Source organism: Panthera tigris, chromosome D1 (assembly GCF_018350195.1).
Source record: "Panthera tigris isolate Pti1 chromosome D1, P.tigris_Pti1_mat1.1, whole genome shotgun sequence".
Lineage (NCBI taxonomy): Eukaryota > Metazoa > Chordata > Mammalia > Carnivora > Felidae > Panthera > Panthera tigris.
In genome coordinates this window covers 55,777,025-55,801,070 of record NC_056669.1, presented here as the reverse complement: position 1 = coordinate 55,801,070, position 24,046 = coordinate 55,777,025, and the positions used below count along the sequence as shown (strand labels likewise).

The following is a 24,046-nucleotide window of genomic DNA, read 5'->3' as shown; positions in this document are numbered from 1 at the left end:
CTATCAGCAATAATGGGGTGGGGGGTGGGGGGTGGTGGTGGTATTATTTCTGTCTCCTATCCTACTTTACCCTGACCCCCGACTCCTGGAATTTTATTTTTATGTAACTCATACTGTCAAAATAACTCTAACTGCTATATTATTGACAAAGTACAAAAAAGCAGTAGAATTGTAAGAATTCTCTCGGACTAAAAGCTATAGCAGCAATATCTTCAGAGTCCAGTAGATGGCAGTGCTTTCTCATTGTAATGGGGGGGAAATAGAGCAGGAGTGGAATCCAGTAAAAAGGACCAAATCTTTTTGGAATGAAATTCTCAGGAGATGAAAATAGCAATTTGGTGATTAATTTCACAAACACAGTCACATGACTTGATCACCTGACGTACATAGTCAAGCCTAGATTGAAGATTTAGGGACAATAGCAAGCAAGTTTCAGGGTCTGTTTTGAGACCTGTACAAATGAAAACTCCTAATTTTATATTTTTCAAGACATGATAGTTTTGAAAAGTAGAAAACCTGAATTCTAATCCCAGTTAAGAGACCTCCGTTTAGTTCACTTCATAGAACTGAGAAAGTAAAAAGGTGGCTATTTCCTCTTGTTAGTCAAATTAATGGACACTAACTTGTTTCCAAAGCACGTCCCACACAATACATAAGCAGAATGTTCAGAAGTAGGGATTAAGTGTCCCAAATAGCCTATGTTTTAACAACAGGGAAAGGGATATGGTATAATTTTGTCCAGGTCTTTCAGTACATCATCAAGCAAAAGTTGGAAAATTATAAAAATAGCTTATTTCTACACATATTTTAGTCAACTTTCCTTGTGCTCCCCCCCCCCCCCATTACAACATACAAGAAACAAAGAGCGAATAAATCTTCAGGGGCTGTTTCTAATAGCTGCCTGCTTTGTTATAAAACATCTAGGTATCTGAGTGCAGTTTAAATGCAGGGGAAAAGGGGCTCCTGGGTGGTTCAGTCAGTTAAGCGGCCGACTTTGGCTCAGGTCATGATCTCGCGGTCCGTGAGTTCGAACCCCGCGTCAGGCTCTGTGCTGACAGCTCAGAGCCTGGAGCCTGTTTCAGATTCTGTGTCTCCCTCTCTCTGACCCTCCCCCGTTCATGCTTTGTCTCTCTCTGTCTTAAAAATAAATAAACGTTGAAAAAAAAAAAATTAAAAAAAAAAATGCAGGGGAAAAGTGCTCTCCTAGTAACAGCGTTACACCAGGTATTTATAGAGCTTTTGAAAGCTACCATTGCTAGTTTTCATTTAAGGAGTACCTATTATATGTCAGACACTATACTAGCTATCATACTTGTTTTTATTTAATCTTGTGTAATAACTCCATGAGGTAGTTATTACTCTCATTTTATAGGTAAAGTACCCTAGAAGAAAACATGAAACTACTAACCCAAGACTATATAAGTAGGAAGTGGCAGAACAGTGGTTTTCTTTTAACCACGAGGCTACCTGGCATCTCTACATCTTCCCACTATGTATAGCATGTTAAAGTACCAGGGCTCTCTGTCTTTACATTTAACCAGAGGTATCCGCTATGTGCATTGTGAGAGTCAAGTGAGCGGGTACATGGGAAAGTGCTCTGGATGGTATGAAGTGCATTATTGTGTAGGCTTTGTATATTTATTATTGTTGAGTGGGCATGTGATGCCCATGAGGCCATCAACCCGCTGAAGTCTATAAAAGGTCCACATATTAGTCACTATATTTGGCTTCTCTTGAGTCTTTTTTCCCCCTTTTCCCGTGGATCAAATGAACTTTTGACAGATGTTTGGAAAATCATCTTATCCTGTAATTCATATTTATAAATCCTGCTGCTGCAGTGTGGTCCCCGTTCTCTCTCTTCACCGAAGCCAGAAAATAATCTGGGAAAATGCCATATTTCCTGTTACGAATTTGGAGGATCTTGTCTTCTTAGCACAATTTTTGAGCTTTTCAGTATTTTAATACTGGAAAATTCAAAGCCAGGCATGGTTCTTGGTATAGATGTTTTAGATTCTTGAAAAGTAAACAGAAACAGAACTCCAGACTTGTCCTCGCTGGGGGGATTCAGAGAGTTTAAAATTTGGTTTTGTTTAAAATTTTGAAAACTTGTTTTTACTCTTCTCTCTTGGATTTGTAGTGAGGGCATTCTTGACCTTTTATCCCCCCCTCTGATCGTCAGTTTCAGTTTAAATTGTTCTATAAAGCTGGGAATCCTTCTTTTCCCCCTCTCCCTCTCTCAGCTAATGCTCTTTAACAGGATTCCACTGCTGCCTTCTCTAGTCCCATAACAGTTATGGTAATTTGTGTGTGCATCTTTTCTCCTCTTCGGGCATAAGCTCCTTTTGACTGAAGTTGTGTTTTACTCACTTTTTTAGTCTCAGGACTTAGTGTAGACTTTGCTTGGTAAATATTTTTCTGTGAGTGTACAAAGTCTCCTAGGATCATATGGTTCCTATCTCTTGTCTGAAATATACTCCTGGGTTACATTAGCAGGGCACTTTCAGTCCTCTTGTCATGAAGTAGCATTAATAGCATTTAGTCCACTTCATATGTGGAGTGTGGACTATGACTGTAATGCTTTTTTGAGGGTTGTTTAAGCCACTAAAATAAGAACAAGAATCTCTTTACCCTATTGATGTGAAGGGATTGATTTTAGTTTCAGGATCTGTATACCTCTGCTTAACAGTACTCTTCTTATTTCTCATTACTTCTCGTATTTTGAGGGACCACATCCTCTGTGGTCTCAAACCTTAGACCAGATCCGGGGGAGTACGTATATTCAGTTCTGGTTTAGTGTCTCAGAAGAGGTCTTGCCTTTCCTTTTTTTAAAAAATTTTTTTTTATTTTTTAAAAATGTTTATTTTTGAGACAGAGAAAGACAGAGCATGAGTGGAGAAGGGGGAGTGAGAGAGAGAGAGGGAGACACAGAGTCCGGAGCAGGCTCCAGGCTCTGAGCTGTCAGCACAGAGCCCGACGTGGGGCTCGAACTCACAAACCGCGAGATCATGACCTGAGCCAAAGTCGGACGCTCAAGCTCAACTGACTGAGCCGCCCTGGCGCCCCATTGCCTTTCCTTCTTAAAAGCTCAGCTTCTGGGCTTCGTCAGAGCCCAGAGGTAGAAGGTACCCGAGGCTTGAAGGTGCTTGACAGAGATACTTGCACAATTTTTGTCAGTTTAAGCTTGGCTGACAATTAAAAGCGTATTAATGTCCAAATGAACATAAACACATAGGAACACAGGCTGTCTGTTGATTCATCAGGTAGCTATTTTAAGAGAGGTTGTACAAATAAATACTATATTTTGCAAATACCCATTGCATCTGAAAATACGCCCAAGTAGCAGAATGAGCCATTGCTTTTTTCCCCCTTACCAATCATAATTTCTTATTCTAACTAAGTAAGCAGAAAAAGGACTATGTGCAAAGCTCACAGTTTTAAGAATAACATATAGAATGCTGTTGGTTCTGCTGGGGAAGGCTTTTGGTGGAGGCCTTTAAGTTATCGTCCTCAGGCTTCCACTTGGGCCTTTTGTCATCTTATGAACATGTCGTATTTGGATTCAGATCCTCTCAAGCCCACATCTCCAGTCTGTGTTTCCATATATCTAGCCTTGTGTCAAAAAGCTTGGATGTGTCAGAGACACATACACTCTACAAGTCCCAAACTGACTCAGTTCCTCTCCCATCTTGAGAAACTTCTGTTGTGTTCCTTGGTTTGTGAGTGGTACCACTCTCCATGTACTGTCTCAAGTCAGAACAGGGGAGTCATCCTGGCCCCCTCTCTCTTTTTTGAATCACTACTGATGGTGTCTGCTAAATAACTACTTTCCTGCTACTTGGATTACAGCCAGATTTATCTTTCTAAAATGCTGGTCATGTCCCTCTCTTATTTCAATTATTTTAGAGTAATTAGTGGCTTAAAAGGTCTCGCCGTGTGAAATGGTTCCTGATTTTTAAGCACCCCACCCATAGCTTAGAACCCATCACCACAGAAAGGTTTTCTGTGTTATACCCCTAAGTCCGGTTTGGATACCTCTCTTTATGCTCCTATAGCACCTTGCATTTCATTTTCCTCATCAGTGACCCTTACCTGGTTGTTTTCTGATTGCCCATTTGCTCATCTCTCTTTCTTACTAGACTGTAGAGCACGTAAGGGCAGGGGCAGTGTCTGTCTTCATTACTCATTTATCCTTAGTTGTTAGCCTGGGATTTAGTAGTAATCCAGTAAATATTTGTTATGAATGAGGCTTCTGTAGTGGCAGATCGTTATACGTTCTAAGGGGGTACACTGGTTGCTTGTCGTCATTTGTATGGCTTGTCACTCACAATTCTAGTTCTCTATGTTTAAATAGTTTCGGACCATTTTTGCATAGATATCTGCTATTTGCAAATTATCATACTTAAAACAGAACTCTTCATTATTCTCTCCAGGTTTGCTTTCCTTTCCAATTTTCCACATCTTTATTAACTATTTTCCCATTTATGCAGTCCTCAAGTATGGCAGTTTTTTGTTTTTTTTTTTAATCTACTCTATTCCGTTGGCCACTAGACTCTTTTGAGTCCTTTGAAATAACTCCTGTCCGTGGCTACTTTTCCAGCTCCATTGCCATGCATGATCCAAGCTCAGACTGGCACCGCCATAAGGCTGGGTTACTGTAGTAGTTCCCCGGTGACCTCTGACCTCTGGTCTCTTTATATCCACTCTGCCTTATTCACCACTGCCTGATTAATCTTCCTAAGGCATGCTTTCATTTTTTATTCCTTTGCTTAAAGGCTTTATAGAGTGACTTCTCATTGTCTGCTAGATGTTTCTAAACCTCTGACCTGCTTTCCGTCTCTCCGTCAGCCCAGATCCGGTCGGTGGTATGGATAGTACTTTTCGTTCTATCTGTGCTTTTATCTTCTCTCTCTTATGGTTTGAGCTGTCATATGTGTGGATTTTTAGAATGGCCTCGTAACTGGGGTTTGGACATTCTGCCTTCTCCAGCGCATCATATTTGTCATTACCAGACTAACCTTCCTTAAACGCACCTCTGATCATTGTGCTACACTGTCAGAAACCTTTCCTGAGTCCTTACTGCCTGGAGATTGTCTTCACTTTTTAGCATGGCATTCAAGGCTTTCTCTGCTCTGACCCTCCCAACCTACTTATTTAGCCCTGTTTCCCACTATTTTCCTCTCCAGGGTTCCAAGTAATTTCCACATCATTGAAGCTGAACAAATTGGACCACTACTTAATTTTCTCGGAATGCAGCTTATGTTTTCCCACTGTCATGCTTTGGCTAAAGGTGTTCAGTCTGTGTGGGACTTTCCTTCACTGCCATTCAGCTTTTTAATACTTCTTAATCTATCTCAATTACTGCCACCCCTGCAGCCTTTGATGTTTCTGCTCCTACTAGATGGAATCTTTACTACATCAGAGCTCCTGTAGCTGTTTCTTGTTTAACCTTTCCTCTGGCACCTTTGCAGTTTTTACTTCGCTTAGAACCTTAACTGGGCTGTATATGTCATAGTGTACTGGCTTGTCTCCTTTTATAAGGATGGTCGTGATCGCCTGACACCCTGCATTAGGTGTGCAGTAAACACCGAAATAAATAAGTGTGTGTGTAATACTGTTTGCTTCATAAGCCTGTCAACTGGATTATTTCGGTATAACTTAAAATTCTAATAGAGTTCAGGATAGTCTTGGGACTGTAGTAGCTACTAAAAACTGTCAGAAGGTACAGTAACATACTTTAAAAGGTAACTTATCCAATGATCCACTGTAGAAGTAAGCAAACTACAGTCTGGCACATGGTTTTGTATGGCCTCTGAGCTGAGAGAGGTTTTTACATTTGTGAAGAATTCGAAGGAGAAAACAAAGAATATGCCATAGAGATGACATGGAGCTTGCAACGCCTAAAATATTTACTATCTGGCCGTTGACAAAGTTTGTTGACCACGGATCTAGAAACACACCCGATCATCTGCCTGGAATTACTCTTGCTCGCTGGCTATGTGACATTAATCATCCGTTTTCTTGAACAATTTAATAGGCAGGCCCTCACCCAGACTGGTGCCTGTTCCCTTCCTTGAAAAAGCTTTGTTAGGCCTGGCTTCAGAAGAATTTTGAGTGACATGTAAATCTCCTCTGGGCTCTTTGGCACTTGGCAGTATCTCACACAGATAACCGGATACAAACGAGCCATTTCTTTCCATTATAATCCTTCATCAGAGGTCTGTGAGGATCGCACATCTGGTGAAGTTAGATGTCATTCAGAACAAGGCTCTTAGCATATTTTAAGAATGTTAATTGCTAAGTGGTGGCTGAAGCAGAAGGGTTCAATAGTGTCCTTAAGTTGCCTTAAATGTACATCGACCCAGAATTTTAGAACTGGAAAGGTCTTAGAGATCAAGTGTAGCATGGTCGTTAGGAAAATGGGCTGTGGAGCCAGACTGCATGGCTCTTCTACTTAATCCTCTTTGCGTCTCAGTTTCCTCACCTTTAAAGTGGGGATAATAATAGTTCCTGTTTCACGGGGTTGTGTGAAAAATACGTTAATGCTTAACATATTCACATTTAAATTATTAATATTAGCTTGGAAAACAGTACTGCCTGACATACTGTAAATGCTCATAAATGTTACTCTTATGTGTATTGCTGTCATTTTTTATTGTTTTTATTGCTAGTAGTTTCATTTCATTTTATAATTAAGGAAACTGAGGACTAGAGGAATTAAATTGTTTTCCTCACTTCCATGATAAGCAGTGTGGATTAAAACCCAGGATCCTTGCTTTCGTATGAATGCTCTTTTCCTGCTATAGTGAATTGCTTTTAGTTGTAGGTTAGTGGGTGTGGATGATTTTTTATGAGAAAAAATGTGTCTGGCCGCTTTCACTTAGCCTTATGGCTTTTGAGGGGCATCGATGTGTAGCATGTGTTAATGCTTCTCTCATTTCATTGGCTAAGAAATATCCTTTTATATATATATATATATATATATATATATATATATATATATATATATGTATATGTATACATACACACACACACACACACACACACACACCCCATTTGTTTATTCATCCACTGATGGATATTTTGGTTGTTTCTACCTTTTGGTTATTGTGAACACTTTGCTATGAACATTTGTATACAAGTATTTGAGGACCTGGTTTCATTTCTTTTAGGTATGTACCTAGGAGTGGACTGGCTAGGTTATAGGGTAATTCTGTGTTTGACTTTTTGAGGAACTGCTAAACTTTTTTACAGTGTCCAACGTTTTACATTCCCAGTGGCAATATGGCAATATAGGAGGGCTCTAATTTCTCCACATCCTTGCCCACGCTTCTTTTCTTTCTTAAGTTTATTTATTTGTTTTGAGAGAGAGAGAGAGAGAGAGAGAGAGAACGTGCACATATGTAAGCAGAGTAAAGGTAGATAGGGAGAGAGAAGGAGAGAGAATCCCAAGCAGGCTCTGTGCTATCAGCTATCAGTGCGGAGCCAGACGTGGGACTTGAGCTCATGAACCATGAGATCACAACCTGAACCGAAATCAAGAGTCAGACGCTTAACCGGCAGCCACCAAGGGGCCTCTTTTATTTAATTGAAAAATTTTGGGGTGCCTGGCTGGCTCCGTTGGTAGAGCACATGACTCTTGATCTTGGGTTCAGTGCCCCCTTTGGAAGTAGAAATTACTTAAAAAAATTTTTTTTTAACTTTGCTTGTTTATTTGTTGGTTTGTTTTCATTTATGTTAGTGGGTATGAAGTAGTATCTCACTGTGGTTTTGATTCCCCTTTCTCAAGTGACTAATAACGTTGAACATCTTTTCATGTTCTTGGTGGCTATTTGTGTACCTTTTTTGGAGAAATGTCTCTAAGTCCTTTAGCCATTTTTTAATTGGATTGTGGGTCTTTCTATTGAGTTGTTGAGAGTTCTTTATGTATCTTGGATGTGAGACCCTTATCAGATATGATTTGCAGATATTTTCTCCCATTTTGTGGGTTGTTGTTTTCTACTTTTCTTATAGTGTCCTTTGATGTGCAAAGTCGCTAATTTTGATGAAGCTCAATTTATCTATTACTGCATTTGTTGGTTATGCGTTTGGTGTCATACGTAAGAATCCATTGTCAAATCTAAGGTTATGTAGATGTACCCTGTGTTTTCTTCTAATAGTTTAATGGTTTTAGCTCTTACAATTAGGTCTTTGATCTATTTTGAGTTAATTTTTATATGTGATGTTAACGATGGGTCCAAGTCATCCTCTTTGCACGTGGCTATCCAGTTGTTTCAGCGCCATTTATTGAAAAGACTATTCTTTTTCCAGTGAGTCTCGGCACCTTTGTCCTTTGTCTAAAATCAGTTGACCACAGCTGTTTGAGGTGATTTATGGATTCTCAGTTCTGTTCCTTTGGTCTTTTTATGTCTACCTTTATGCCAGTGCCACACTATTTTGGTAGTGAGGGTCGTTGCTTTGTACTATGTCTTAAAATTGGGAAGTGTGAGTCCTGTAACTTGGTGTATCACATTGATTTTCATTTATTGAACCATCCTTACATACCTTAGATAAATCTCACTTGTTCCTGGTATATAATCCTTTTCGAAAAAAAGTATTTTTAAATTGTGGTGGGATGTACATAATACTAAACTTACCATATTAACCATTTTAAATGTATAGTTTAGTGGCATTAAGAATGTTCACATTGTTGTGCAACCATCAATCTCCAGAACTCTTTTCATCTTGTAAAACGGAAAAACTACCCATTAAGCAGTAACTCCCCATCTCTCCCTCCTCCAAGCCCCTGGCACGCACCCATCTACTTTCTGTTTCCGTGAATTTGACTACCGTAAATACCTATTAATGGAATCATACAGTCATTGGCTTATTTTACTGGAAACATAAATCACCTCAAGGGTCATCTATATTATAGCATGAGTCAAAATGTCTTTCCTTTTTAAGGCTAAATAATATTCTATTGTATGAATGTACCATGTTTTGTTTGTCCATTCATCTGTTGATAGACATTTGAGTTGCTTCCACTCCTTCACTATTGTGAATAATGCTCCTCTGACCGTGGATGTACAAATACCTTTTTGAGTCTTTGCTTTCAGTTCTCTTGGGTATATATCCAGAAGTGGAATTGTTGGCTAAATGGTTTAAGTTTTTTAATATATGGGTGGATTAGCTTTGTTAGTAGTTTGTTGAAATTTTTTCCATCTATATTCATTCATCAGGGATATTAATCTATAATTTTCTTGTGATGTTATTATCTGGCTTTGGTATCAGGATAGTACTGACCTCATGGAATGAGGTAAAAAGTATTTCCTCCTCTTTCATTTTTTGGGAGACTTTGAGAAGGGTTGGTGTTCTTTTTTATTAAAAAAATTTTTTTTCAGTTTTATTTATTTTTGAAAAAGCAGGAGAGTGTGAGCACACACGAGCAGTGGGAGGGGCAGGAAGAGAATCACAAGTAGGCTCTGCTGTCAGCACAGAGCCCAATGCGGGGCTTAGTCCCATGAACTACAGGACCATGACCTGAGCTGACATCAAGAGTTGGACACTCAATTGACTGAGCCACCCACGTTGCTCCAGTGTTATTTTTTCTTTAAATGATTGGTAGAATTCACCAGTCAAATCATGTGGTCCTGGGCTTTTCTTTGCTGGGAGTTCTATGATTCCTGATCATAACTTCTTTAATTGTGTTATGACTTCATTAAATTAACATTTATTAGGTGGAGCACAAGGTGCTGGTTGGTGAGCCATGGTTTGGTTACAGATCACAAGAGATGTTGAAACAGCAAAGTTTTTTACTCACAGGTCCTAGAGGAATTACAGGACATGCTGTCAGGGGCCACATCAAGAGGTCAAGGCAGAGTACAGAGAGAGGCAGAACCTGGGGTTAAAGTACCTTTATTAGGTAGGGTTTGTGGGTGGAGTGCTTTGGAGTTCCTGGGCTGGGGCTAGATTTGTCCATTCAAACAAAAAGAGCAGTGTTTTTGTGAACTCCATCAAGATTTTTATCCTGATGGGTAAGGGACACTTAAAGCATACAGGCACTGGGAAGCAGGAGAGACCATTGATCACAAGTCCTGTCATTAATTCATGTAAGCAAACTTACATTTACTTGTGTCTCTGTGGCCTGCTTGTTAGGACACGTGCTTCCCTTAGAGGTCTAGAGTCTGTTTAAGGTCCTTGCAAACAAAACAAAATGTGTTGACCATACAAACAAACAAAATGACCAAACAAAATGTGTTGCTGAGGTAGCAATTCCATGGAGTAGTTTAGGTAATCAACAACTTAACAACTTGTTGTAGGTTTGTTCAGATTTTCTATTTCTTCTTGAGCTATTTTGGGGAGTTTTTGTGTTTCTGCAATTTCCATTTTATCTAGGTAATCTGATTTATTGGCATACAGTTGTTCACATCTTCTATAATACTTTTTATTTCTATAAGCTTTGTAATGTTCCCATTTTCATTCCTGACTTTAGTGTGCTTTTGAGTCTTCTTTTGTTCTTTTAGTCTAAGCTTGAGGTTTGTCAATTTTGTTGATCTTTTCAAAGAACTAACTTTTGTTGATTTTCTCTATTGTTTTTGTATTCTCTATTTGGATCTCAGGTCTAATATTTATTATTTTTTCCCTTATTTTGGGTTTAGTTTGTTCTTTTTCTAGTTTTTTAAGGTGGAAGTTTAGGTTATCGATTTGAGCCCTTTATTACTTTTTAAAAAAAATGTAGATGTTCACTACTGTAAATTTCCCTCAGCACTTTTTCACTGTATTCCGTATATTTTGATATGTTGTATTTTCATTTTTAATCATCTCAAAGTATTTAATAATTTTCCTTGTGATTTGTTCTTTGACCCACTGGTTGTTTAAGAGTATGTTGCTTACTTTGCAGTTTGTGGATTTTCCAAATTTCCTTCTGTTACTGATTTCTAGTTTCATTCCGTTGTGGTCAGATAAGATACTTTGTATGATTTCAGTTTTTAATAATTTACTGAGACTTGTTTTGTGGCTGAACATATGGTCTAGCTTGGAGAATGTTCCATATGCACTTGAGAAGAATGTCTATATGGTTGTGTTAGGTGGAACAATCTGTATATGTCTGTTAGGTCTAGTTGATTTATAGTATTATTCATGTCTTCTGTTTCCTTGTTTATCTTTTGTATGGCTGTGCTATCTGTTGTTGAAAGTGGGATGTTGACATCTCCAGCTATTTCTCACCTTAGTTTTGTCAGTTTTTGCTTCATATATTTTATTATATATTGTTAGGTACATATATGTTTATAATTACATCTTCCCGACCCTTTTTTCGTTATACGATGTCGTTGTCTCTTGTAACATTTTTTGTCTTAAAGTCTATTTGCCTGATATTAGTATAGACACTCCAGCTCTCTTTTGGTTATTGCTTAACGTGTAATATCTTTCTGTCCTTTTTATTTTCAACTTATTTGTGTTTTTGTTTCTAAAGTGCAACTCTTGTTGGGGCGCCTGGGTGGCTCAATCAGTCTAGCGTCCGACTCTTGGTTTTGGCTCAAGTCATGCTCTCATGGTTCTTGGGGTCAAGCCCCACATCAGACTCTGCCCTGACAGTGCAGAACCTGCTTAGGATTCTCTCTCCCTCCCCTCTCTCTGCCCCTTCTCCACTCACACTTTCTCACTCAAAATAAAAATAAATAAACTTGAAAAAAAATGAAGTGCAACTCTTGTAGATACCATATTGTGGATCATTAAAACCAAATCCATTCTGGGGCTCCTGGGTGGCTCAGTCGGTTGAGCGGCCGACTTCTCTCAGGTCATGATCTTGCGGTCTGTGAGTTCGAGCCCGCGTCGGGCTCTGTGCTGACCGCTCAGAGCCTGGAGCCTGTTTCAGATTCTGTGTCTCCCTCTCTCTGACCCTCCCCTGTTCATGCTGTGTCTCTCCCTGTCTCAAAAATAAATAAAACGTTAAAAAAAAAAACAAAAAAAACCCAAAAAACCAAATCTATTCTGCCAATCTCTGCTTTTTAATTGGAGCATTTAATACATTTACACTTAATTAATTATAGAGACAGAAGGACTTCTGATTTTCTATTTGTTTTCCTATATCTTGTTTCTCTATTCCTCCATTACTACCTTCTTTTGTGTTAGATGTTTTCTCATATAACATTTTTATTTCTTTCTCATTTCTCAGACAATGTATCTTTTAGTTATTTTCTAGTGGTTGCCCTGGGGATTACAATCAGGATTTTAATTTATGACCACATAGTTCAAATTAATACCAATTTAGTTTTAATATTACACAAAAACTTTTCTTCCAAATAGCTCTGTACCCCCACTTTTATGTTATTGTGACAAGTTACATCTTTATAATTGTTTGCCATCAAGATAGGTTTACAATTGTATCATGTATTTTTCTTTTTTTTTTTTTTTAACGTTTATTCATTTTTTGAGAGAGAGAGAGAGAGAGACAGACAGAGCACAAACAGGGGAGGGGCAGAGAGAGAAGCAGGCTCCAGGCTCTGAACTGTCAGCACAGAGCCCACCACAGCACTTGAACTTATGACCATGAAATCCTGACCTGAGCTGAAGTCAGATACTTAACCGACTGAGCCACCCAGGTGCCCCTATCATGTATTTTTCTAATTGATTAATTTTTAAGTGCTAAACCAGTATTGCATTCTTAGAATAAATTCAGTCAATAATGACATGTTATTGTTTTATCTTTATATTATTGGTTTAATTTGCTAATATTTTGCTAAGGATTTCTGTGTCTGTGTTCATGAGGGATATTGGTCTATAATTGTGTGTGTATGTGTTTTTGTCAAGTTTTAGTATCAGTAATGCTGGTCTTGTAAGTTGGAAATTGTTATCTTTTCCTGTATTTTATTTTATTTTAATTTTTTTTGTTAAGTTGGTGTTATTTCTTTTAAGTTTATTTATTTTGAGAGAGAACACATACATGTGAGTGAGTGAGAGAGAGAGAGAGAGAGAGAGAGAGAGAGAGAGAAAATCCCATGCAGGCCCCACACTCCCTGTGGAGCCTGACACAGGGCTCAAACTCATTAACTCTTAAACTGTTGAGATCATGATCTGAGCCAAAACCAAGAGTCAGACGCTTAACTGACTGAGCCACCCAGGAGCCCCAAATTGATGTTATTTCTTAAATGTTTGATAGAATTCATCAATGAAACCTTTTGTACCTAGATTTCTTTTTTTGTGGGAAGCTTTTCAATTATTTATTCACTTAAAAAGTAGATACAGGATTGTTCAGATGTTTCATTTCCATTTTGGCATGTTGATTTTTTCTAGAGGGTATCTGATTCATCTGAGTTGTCAAATTTGTTAGCATAAAGTTGTTCATGTTCTCCTAATAACCTTCTACTGTCTCTGGCAATGTAACTTTAAAAAAATGCTTATATTAGCATTGTAGCAAACATTTATATAGTACTTATTACGTACTTTTCACTTTACAAATATTAACTTTTTTAATTTCCACAGGAGTTGGTGAGGTAGATAATGTTATCATTTCCATGAATGAAGAATTTCTATGAGTGAAGAAACAAACCAAAGTTAAACTAAGAGAGTTAAGGTGCCTTGCTCAAGATTACAGAGCTGCTGTATTAAGGGCTTAAATTGTAATCCAGCTGGTCTGGGTGCAGAGTCTTTTTCTTGACTACTATTTACTTTGCATTTCTTAAGTCACAGGTACCTGTTCTGTTCTTCTTATGGAATGTTGCTGTGTTCTCTTTAGAAATCATTCTTTCTCCTATCACCTTTATTTCACTAAGTAGAAATGTTTCTGGTATTCCTAATTAGAACTTGGAATGGCTTTTTCCTCCATAAAAACATTATATATGATGGCTACACATTACTTGAAACATTATTGTTAATACTCTTCTTCAGTCACATAATATGTTAAAAAGACTTCTGGGACTTCCCTGGGAAGTTCACCACAATCTAATGTGAAATATGACTTCTGTGGGAAAATACTAGAAGATACTTATTTTAAATTCACTTACCTTTTAAGTATGGGAATTGTACTTTTTGAAATAACAATTTGAATTTACTGAGGTGTTTCTAAATCATAATTTTTAGAAGACAGACATTAAGATTAATTTTTACACATATTTTATTGTTTTACTTTCATTAATTTGTTGATTAATGTCTTTCAGGGATATTCAAATGCTCAGAAGAATATTCTTCTTCAGGTGGATCAGAACTGTGTTCGCAATTCTTATGATGTCTTCTCTTTGCTGCGGTAAGAAACTTCTCAATCTGCCTGCATTTTCTAAAGAATGTTCCTCATTTTGAGTTTGTGACATTTCTGTGTGAGGAAATGTATGGGAGCTTTAGAAGTTGTTACTCAGGCTTAGCATTTTTTTGTGAGAGCTTCATAAATTTTGTAGCTACAGTGATTTAAGTTTATCTGTTTCTCAAAGCCTTTGGAAAGCCATTTCCTTTCTCTGGACAGTGGGAGAGAATGATTGGAAGCCAGTGATCTTAAAACAGGGACATGAGCTGTTTCCGGTTTTCTGTACTATAAAGAGCAGCAACCAGAGGTACAGAATTTAGACTTATCAAAATCTTAACAACTACAACATTACTAAAAAAGCCCTCCAATAGCCCCAGACATGGCTTAGAGCTTTGACCTGCTGTTCATCTTAGAAGAATCATATTTGGCAAGGCACGGGAGCTTTGCATGAATCTCAGGCTCAGAGGCTTACCTAAATGCCTTAACTCTATATTTTCATAATGTCTGGGCTTAATTTTGAAAATTTTCTAAATTTGTTTTTAATTTTCAAAGTGGTAGATCATCAAGGACATTTTCCCAGGAGGCAGGCAACCAAAATAAATGCAGTTCAAAATAAAGGTAACAGTGACGTTCAGCCTATGTTCACCCTACTTAGACAGATGGTTCATTGAAATTTGATTTTGGCAGCAATTTTCTAATGTTTACATAACACATCATAAATTTCAGACCATTAGACATCCTCAATATATCTACTAGAGGAAGAGTCCAGAAGGATGGTTGGACTCTTGTCCAATTGGATGATTGTTTGTTTTATAAACATTATGGAATGGGCCTTTCCTTTGCAAATCTTGAATCTTATTATACATGATGATAAAGTTTAGTCACATGCCTGTGTAAATTGCTCTTAAGAGACCATGATTTCAACTATAGTAACCACAGACATTTGATGACTTTTGATTCTTATCTGGAAAGTACTTCCCCTTTGACTTCTTAGGATATGTAAGAGAATGGACAGGATTGGTAATTGGATGGAAAGCAGGAGGTGTCAAAATATATAACTCATAGTTTTGAGCCTATTCGGTTTGGGAGTACATTGAGTTTTAAGTATTAAAAAGAAGAATGTACAGAAATAGTTTGAAATTTGGGTAAGCCACTGATATTTCTTGACCTGCCTTTCTCAGTGAAATGAGGGTATGAATATTACTATTTTAAAGATACTTTCCAAGTGTGAGACGGTGTGATCTTATTAGAGAAATCCAGAGAATTAAAAGAAAAAGAAATATGAAGTCTGTGAAAAGAGGAGGATTTGGGCAAGGCGGCATCATAGAAACTAAGAGAATAGAGATTCAGGCAGGATTGAATGCTCTCTAATGGGATAGGAAAATAAGAACTGAAGAAATACTGTAGGATCTTGGGAAGCAGCATGGTTTAACAGAGAATGCTTTGGTTAATTTGACCCTGACTTTAGTTCTCCCTGGTTTATCTGAATTCATTTAACTTCTCGGATTCTTCTAAAAGGTGGGAAGCAGCAATGTTATAAATTTGTGTAATTTATACGCATTCCCACAGTTATTCTCTTACTGTCTTAGAAGCTTTTTGTGTTCAGACATCAAGGATCAGCCCTTGTCTTCAGTGTAGAAGCTGAGGCCAAGAGGTGTTAAATGATTAATCGGAGAGCACGCAGCAAGTAAGAGCTAGACTGGAAGTTGGTGTGAAGGTTTTCCGGCAAGCAAGTTTTGCAGATCCTTTTCAGAGTCTTACCTTTCTAGATTGGTGGTTGTTAAGGTTGTTGTAAGGTGCACATAGCATAATGACAGGGAAAATTTTTTGAAAATCACAGAGCCCTCCATGAATTCAAAATCATCAGATGCATTTGGTAGTTAGTTGCTCATTTATTTAACATCGATTCTTGCAATGATAATATGTCTTAGGGGTTTCATTTCGAAGATGCTTTCCAGATTCCTCAGGGGTGTCAGCAGTTTGAAATGCCTTCTTAGCAGTGGCCTTCTCATTACCACTGTGTAAATCATTTATAGCTGGTAACATAGATGTATTCTTTTGAATCAGGTCAAGCGCCTATGTATCAACCAAATTACCTGAGCCTGGAGAGTTACTCTGGAACTAGAAACTTTACATTGTACTTGTCAACATTAAGGAGTAAGATGGAACTTTTTCTGATAATTCTCTTAGACATTAGTAAAGAGTAAACATCATTTATCTGCTAAATTAAAACTTCTTTTTTTCTCATAGTTCTTGCCGTGATTTGTGTAGGGTGCTTTCTGGGAAATTTAATTTTGTGCTGATTAGCTTTGTTCAGTTTCCCTTGTTTTACTCAGTCAACATTGGTGATAGAGTAATTTTTAAAAGTAATATGTTTTTCTTTCCCTGATGCCTTTTTTTGGTGTATGAAATTGTTATTTCTTGATCGGTAATTTTATGTGAAAACACAGAGTCTGAATTCTTTAATATCACTTAACTTCACAAAATTCTCAGTGTCATTTGGTGTCAGGACTAAACCCAGATCTCTTGATTCTGTTTTTTGAGAGTTTATTCTAGTTAATGATTTTCATTATGTTGCTGTGCCACTAGGATGCCTATATTCCTTCCAGTTTTTAAATGTGAATGCCTCGGAAAAATAGGAAATCTTGACTAAGGCAAGGATTTTGCAGCATCTATGACCAGAGCATTAGGACCCCACGTCAGATGTGTTGTGACATTTCGTAGGAAGACAGTGACCTGAGGTTTTATTCAGAGTTTTCCTCCCGTACTTAAAAACGTAGGCTAATTTCAGTGTTACCAAAGTAATAGCAGCTCTTTCCAAATTTACATGCAGTGTGTGTGATGGTAATTAAATGTGTGCTTCTCTAACCCTTGGAAATGCCTGGATTAAGTGTTCCACTTATTTAGGAGCCACTTTACTCGTTACATTCGATACTTTAAATTAGGATGTTCACCACAAGGTGTCAATGTTGCTCTTTGACTGGCACTTGAAATTTCATTTATTTTATGGTTTTGAACTGAGACAAGTTGGATTACAAAGTACAAGTGAGCATTTATTTTTAGAAGTTAACTTTTTTTCCTCTATTATTCCTTCTAGGTTAAAGAGTTCCTAGGCTTGTTGGGTAACTTTCTTCTCTTCGTTCTGTTGATTTTTCAAATCCTGTTGGTGATACGGAGTTATTGAAAGGTTAGAAGGAGAAGGAGTGATGTGGTTGGTGTGCAATTGAGATCTCTAGCTGTGGGGACAATGTGGGATCAGCGGGATGAGGCTGGAAGCGGGAGACAGCTGTAATCCGGTGTGTTCTCTGAGACTGAAAGATTACTTTTGATTTTTAAAAACTCATTTTTTTTTTTTTTTGGTTCCTTTCATGCTTCCTCAAAAAAGGTAGCTCTACTGTAGTGAGATAATCTTGGTGTTCTTCTAGTAGTTTTTATTGCCCCTCCCTCTTCTTGACATGACCTGCTTTTGCCAGTTTAAGAAGTGGAAGTATGGTGAAGGCTCATGGGCCCTCCACCTTCGTTCCAGTCCGAACAGTGTCATAGGCCCATCACTGGATGCAAACCTTTGGGCAGATTACTTCGGCATGCCTCAAACCACTTGTGTAAAATGGCAATATTTTTCTCATAGGGATATCATGAGAATTAAATAAGGTAAGAGATGTAAAAGGTCCTAAGACAGTACTGACATAGAGTAGACATTCAATACAGAATAGTGTTCATTTTCCCCTTTCCTTCCCCCATCTTGGAATTCGCTTTCTTCTCAGTGCCAGTGCTCTGTTTTTATATTAGCATTAACTTTTTCAATCTTCAACATAATTTCTCTTTCTTTTCTTGCCATTCTAATGTCTACCACCCAACCTCTGCTTTTAGAGTTCCTTTTATAAATCCTGAACAATCACAATAAAATTATTTAACGGGTTTATGTCTTTTCTCCCCAGCAACATTGAAAACTTCTTAAAGGAAGGGATAATTTCATATGACTATATTTTGTTCTCTCTTTCGGTCTTACTGACCATTCATGGTTATGTTGGAGTTCCCATGGGTGCTGTTGTGACCCTGGAGACTTAGGTCCTGTGGATCCTATGGCCCTTCTGCTTTATTCTTTCTCCCTGAGTGCTCTCTTCCATGGCTACAGCTGCACCCAGCACACCCTCATGTTAGTGACTCTCAAATCTGTACCTCTAGTTCCTTCCCCTCTTTTGGATTTCTGGTCTGTATTTTCTAGTGACCCTTAGACATTTGTACTTCCATGTTCTGTAGGAATCTCAGCCCTAACGTGTCCAGAGCTACACTCATTGGTGTAATACTTCTCTTCCTTTTCTTTTCCCTGGATGTCTGATGTCCTATATATCATCATCTCAGGCACCCAAGGGAACATACCCCTCTTTATTCCCATCTCTATTTTCTGGGACTGTTTCCTGACCTCCCAGCTAGTCTCCCTACTACCAGTTTTTCCTGCATGCACTTTCTGCCAGGAACTTTTCTCAGTGCTTAGCATTAATCAACTCTCTTAATTTTACAGCAACTCTCCGTGTTGAGATCTGTTTCTATACCTATTTAACAGATGAGGAAATTGAGGCACAGAGTAGTTTAGTAGCTTGTCCAAGGTCACACAAGTAGTTCCTGTTAGCCTGTATTCAGATCCAGAAACTCTAGTTCCTGAGCCCTTATTCTTAATCAGTATATTTTACTCCTTTCTAATCTTTTATATTGATTTGGTACAATTTATGTGCCACATTGCTGCCAGAGTATCCTTTAAAAGAAAATACCGGTTTTGCTACTCATTGGGCCTCGAAATCTTTGAGCCATCACATACAGGATACAGTCCACAGTTGTTGTTGTTGTTGTTCTTCTTCTTCTTCCTCTTCTTTTTAAAGTGTCTTTATTTATTTTGAGGGGGAGAAGGGGCAGAGAGAGAGAGGGAGAGAGAATCCCAAGCAAGCTCCACGCTGAGTGCAGAGCTCAGTGGAATCCAATGTGGGGTGTGATCTCACAACTGTGCGATCATGACCTGAGCTAAAATCAAGAGTCGGATGCTTAATTAACTAAGCCACCCAGGTGCCCCAGAAGTCCATACTTCTTAATGTGGTATTCAGAAGATGTTGCTCCTTTTTTTTTTTTTTTTTTTTAAGTAATCTCTACCCAACGTGGGGCTTGAACTCACAACCTCCAGATCAAGACTCGCATATTCCACTGACTGAGCCAGCCAGGCGCCCCTCAAAGGACATTGTTTTGAACACTCTCTAGGGACTAGTATCCTTCTTTCAAGTCCTTCTACCACTACCTGTGCAATTAATAGCTAGCATTTATTGAGTACTTACTGTGTTATAATTATTCATTGTCTGATTCTCTCTCCTGTTAGCACCCCCAAACTGAGGGATCCTTTAGGCAGGATCTCTTGTTTTATTGGTCTCTGCATAAGCCCTATCACAATGTATCTCGTAAGCAGACAATAAAAGCTCTTTTGATCAAATTGAAAATTGAACTATTTTTCAGGTTACAGGGGTTTTTATTGTTTTAGTGATTGGTTTTGGCTTGCATCTGGCAAAATGAGAGTTGTAAAAAAATTCTAGGCCATTATCTAAAAAGTGTTGAAAATGTAATCAGATCTGTGAACCTTCAGCTGCCTCTTTTCTTTCTGCCACTGCCCTCCACAAAACATCTGGCGAGATTTCAGGATTTTGGGACTTTTAATCTTACTCTCCTTGTATGGATTTTTCTGGAAGACCTTTTTCTGGCTGTCTGGAGGTAAATTGTTACTCCCCTCCCTTTCCCTGCTTTGATAGAAAATACTTTCTCCTATAGAATTTCAATTTTAAAAGGGAAATGCTTACATCGAATGCATTATTCTTCGGGTAATGTTTAGAAAACAGATGGGATGAGATGTATAAGGGCATTACCCTGTATAATCTTTAAATTTGGGATATGATAACCAGCTTTGGTTGAGGGAGGGTCTTTCCCTCTTTCTGCCTAATGATCTCTCTTTGGTAATTGCAAGTATAAGGAATATGGCTAAGAACCCAGCCGTAGGCAAAAGATTATCATAGAATTTATGTTCTAAAACTCCTATATTTTGCCATTTGTAGCAGGGACTAGGCTCTTAGTATCAGTGTGTCATTTTTTTTTTTAATTTTTTTTAAAATTTTATTTATTTTTGAGACAGAGAGAGACAGAGCATGAACGGGGGAGGGGCAGAGAGAGAGGGAGACACAGAATCGGAAGCAGGCTCCAGGCTCTGAGCCATCAGCCCAGAGCCCGACGCGGGGCTCGAACCCACAGACCGCGAGATCGTGACCTGAGCCGAAGTCGGACGCTTAACCGACTGAGCCACCCAGGCACCCCTCAGTGTGTCATTTTTAATAAATTAGAAGGGGAATCAAGAGGATTCCTGTTAACATAGACACACTGACAGCAAAGAGCAGTGAAAGCTTGCTGGTAATTTGCTCTCTTTCTGATTTAGTCTTTGATTCAGGGACATAATTGGGTGGTAAGTCATATTAGCTACTGTCCTGCCTTTAAAGTCACTGTGTTTGGATTCATAAACGGCACCGTCACTACTAAAAGAAGGGTAGGGAGAAGTAGTCCAACTGTAAAGAGAGACTAAGTGAAAAAGCATAGTTAGATTACATCTTGTATGTGTGTCAGTCCTATACCCAAGCACATCTCCATATTGCAGTTCATAACTGAAGTTAATAATGAGAAGTACTTAGTAAAGTGTATTGGTTTTCGCTAATGCTGTCTCTAATGGGTGATGATACTGAAGCACAGAAAGGTGAAATGACTAGCTTAGCACCACAGTACAAATAAATGTCAAAGCAGGTTTGAAGAAGGTCTGGACATGTGCTTTTCTCCATTATGCCAGGTTGATACCAAACCATCAGTAAAATGTAAAGTTGTGATTATTAGAGCCTGTGTCAGAACACAGGGACACGTGATAAGTTTTAGAAAGGTGTTCAAGCAAAATTTTAAATGAAAAGTTTTGGTATTTGATGTCAGCTTTGGTTAAACAAAAACAGTATTTATCTGTAATAGCACATTTTATTTATTCATCTTTCTCTCCCCACACACATAAATATGTATACATATACATAAATACACTTAAACATACGTATATGTGTTTGCAAAAGTAGAATTTGAACAAAATAACTTTAGGTGCCACTTTTTTCTCCTTCGGTTTACATTTTGGCTTGTCTCCTTCCTGAAGCCTTTCTCCCCCACTACGTTGCCAGAAAAACACAAGCTGTAGCCTGAATGTTTGTCATCTCCACCCACCCCTCATCCATATGTTAAAACCTAATCCCCAGTGTGATGGTATTTGGAGATGGGGCTTGTGGGGTCTACCCTCAAGATGGGGATAGTGCCCTTATAAAAGAGGCCCTGGGGAGATACCTGTCCCTTCCACCATCTGAGATTATGGTGAAAAGATGACTGGCTGTGAACCAAGAAGCAGTCTCTCACCAGACACCAGCCAAGCAGGTGCCTTGATCTTGGACTTCCTGGCCTCTAGAACTGTGAGAAATAAATTTCTATTTATAGCCCATCCAGTCCATAGTGTTTTGTTATAGCAGCCTGAGCTAAGATGCCACCCAGACATGGAACACATGTCCACGTGACCCATAGTCACCAACTCACCCATGTTAACAATTTGATGTGTGTCTGTATTTTTTTCCCATGGTCTTTTATATATATGTCATAGATATCACTGTATACACATATACATATGTATGTATGTGTGATAAGAGTTTTAATTGCTGTTTGACAAAATTATAGTGGATATTATATACATGACTCTATATCTTATTTTTCTTGTTCAGTATTCCATGTGCAAATCTCTTCAGTTCACTCTTTTAATGGTTTCATAATAGTCCATGATAGAGGTGCACCATATTTTTCAACTAGTATCCTGTTGATAGGTGTTAATATTTACTATGGCTCTGGTTTTTTGTTTGTATGTTTTGCCACTCTGCACAATACTGCCGTAAATTTATCTATATATCTGTGTATCTGTATCTTTATATTTATGATGTATTCATTTGTGCGAATTAAATTTCCAGGAGTGGAACTTCTGTCAGAGGGTGTGTATAGTTTTTAATATTAAGAGATGTCAGATTGTTTTCTCGAAGAGTGCAAATAATATGTGGTGTTATTCCTTATCCTGAATCCCTGCTGGCAATGGGAAATCATTTTTTGGTGTTTTTTATTAAATCTCATTAGCCTCAGTGTAAGTGCTTCATCTGAGCTACAAGTGACAGTGAACATTCTTGAGTTTGTTTAGCCATTTAGTGTATTCTTCTGTGAATTTGCGTATTCATATACTTAATCTGTTTTTATTGTTGCTTACATTTTTTTCATAAAGTTTTAAGACTCCTTGTTATTGTTTCCAAACTTATCAATTATATCTTGAGTTGGTATGCCTTATACAAAAGTTTATGTTTGTTATATTATATAATTCTACTTTTTCTTGTATAGCTCCTGAGTACTCTGTCTTGGCTTAAGAAGTCTCTCTTACACTTTGGTTCTGCATACATTTTATAATTTTTCTTGAGGCTTACATTATTTTACTTTTTAAATGAAATCTTCAATACGCCTTGGAATTATTCTTAAATATGTATGTAGATATCCCATATATTGTGAGGTAGATTAATTTTCTTCACAGGTGAATATCCAGTTGTGCCGGTACCTATTTTTTCCCACTGAATTTAAATACTACTTTTGTCATATACTCAAAGCTCATATCTGCTGGGCCCATTTCTGGATTCTCTTTTTGGTTGTGATCTTTTTGTCTATTCCCTTGCCAATTTCAAGTTGATTTCATCAGGGTGGGTTTTTGATATGTTGTGCTATCAAGGCAAATCCCCTTCTTGCTACTCTTCTTTTTCATAACTGTTTTTGGCTGTTCTCAGAACCTTATTCTTCCATATGAACTTTAAGGTTATTTTGTCCTATTCTTAGAAAAAACTTTATTAGAATTTGAATGAGAATTTTGGTATCCATTGGCTTCATATGTTTTGACAGAACTGTCATTTTTATGATATTAGTATTCCCATCCAGACATGGTATGTCTTATATATTTGTTCAAATTTTATTTTATTCCTTTAATAAGATTTTATACTTTTCTTTATATGATCATGTGCTTTTCCACTAAGTTTGTTTTTAAGTACGGTATCATTTTTACACTATTGTATAAAGTATATTTTCCATTTCTATTGCTTCATAGGGAAAAGCTGTAATTTTAAGAAAATCTTCTATGTCTGTATCAAGTTATTTTTCTTGTTATTATTGGTTTTTAAGGAAAGCTTTCTTAGATTTTCTTGGCATATACTCATTATCATCAATAAAATGTAGGTTTATTTGTTCTTCTCCAGTGTTTACAGTGATTTTCTACTCTAACTGCATTTCCTAAAACTTCTAGAACTTGTAAAATAATGCCAAAAAGTAATGGAAATAGTGAACATGCTAGTCCAGTTCTTGGTTTAATTGAAAATGTCCAATATTTTGCTGTTCAGAATGTTTTGTTAATTTTGGAAGATATTTTAAATAATTCTTCTTGTTTATTTTATGTTTTTTATTAGGAATGGATACTGAATTTTTGGCAATGCCTTTCCAAAGGCATTTATTATTAACATGTTTTTCTTCCTTTAATTTATAACTGTAATAAAGAATGTAGATTTCCGGATATTGCATTATTAGTTAGCCATAGGGTATTCTTTTGCTCAGTACTATAAATCAGGTTGGTGTGTAGCATTTGTAACATGTAGTTGTTTTTTGGGCGTTGGGTGGGGGAGTGGGGCAGGGTAGGTAACCATTTTTCCTCAGATCTTAAAATTGAATTGG

At 37.7% G+C, this 24,046-nt stretch overlaps 1 protein-coding gene across 3 annotated transcripts in view; it reads left to right on the top strand.

Moving 5' to 3' along the window:
- Positions 1-24,046, top strand: part of UVRAG (UV radiation resistance associated) — a 296,834-nt gene that overhangs the window by 67,379 nt on the left and 205,409 nt on the right. For all 3 annotated transcript variants that reach the window (XM_042957394.1, XM_042957395.1, XM_042957396.1), the window contains one exon: positions 14,133-14,218. In XM_042957394.1, coding sequence (XP_042813328.1) covers positions 14,133-14,218 — 86 coding nt within the window. The remainder of the gene's footprint in view (positions 1-14,132; positions 14,219-24,046) is intronic.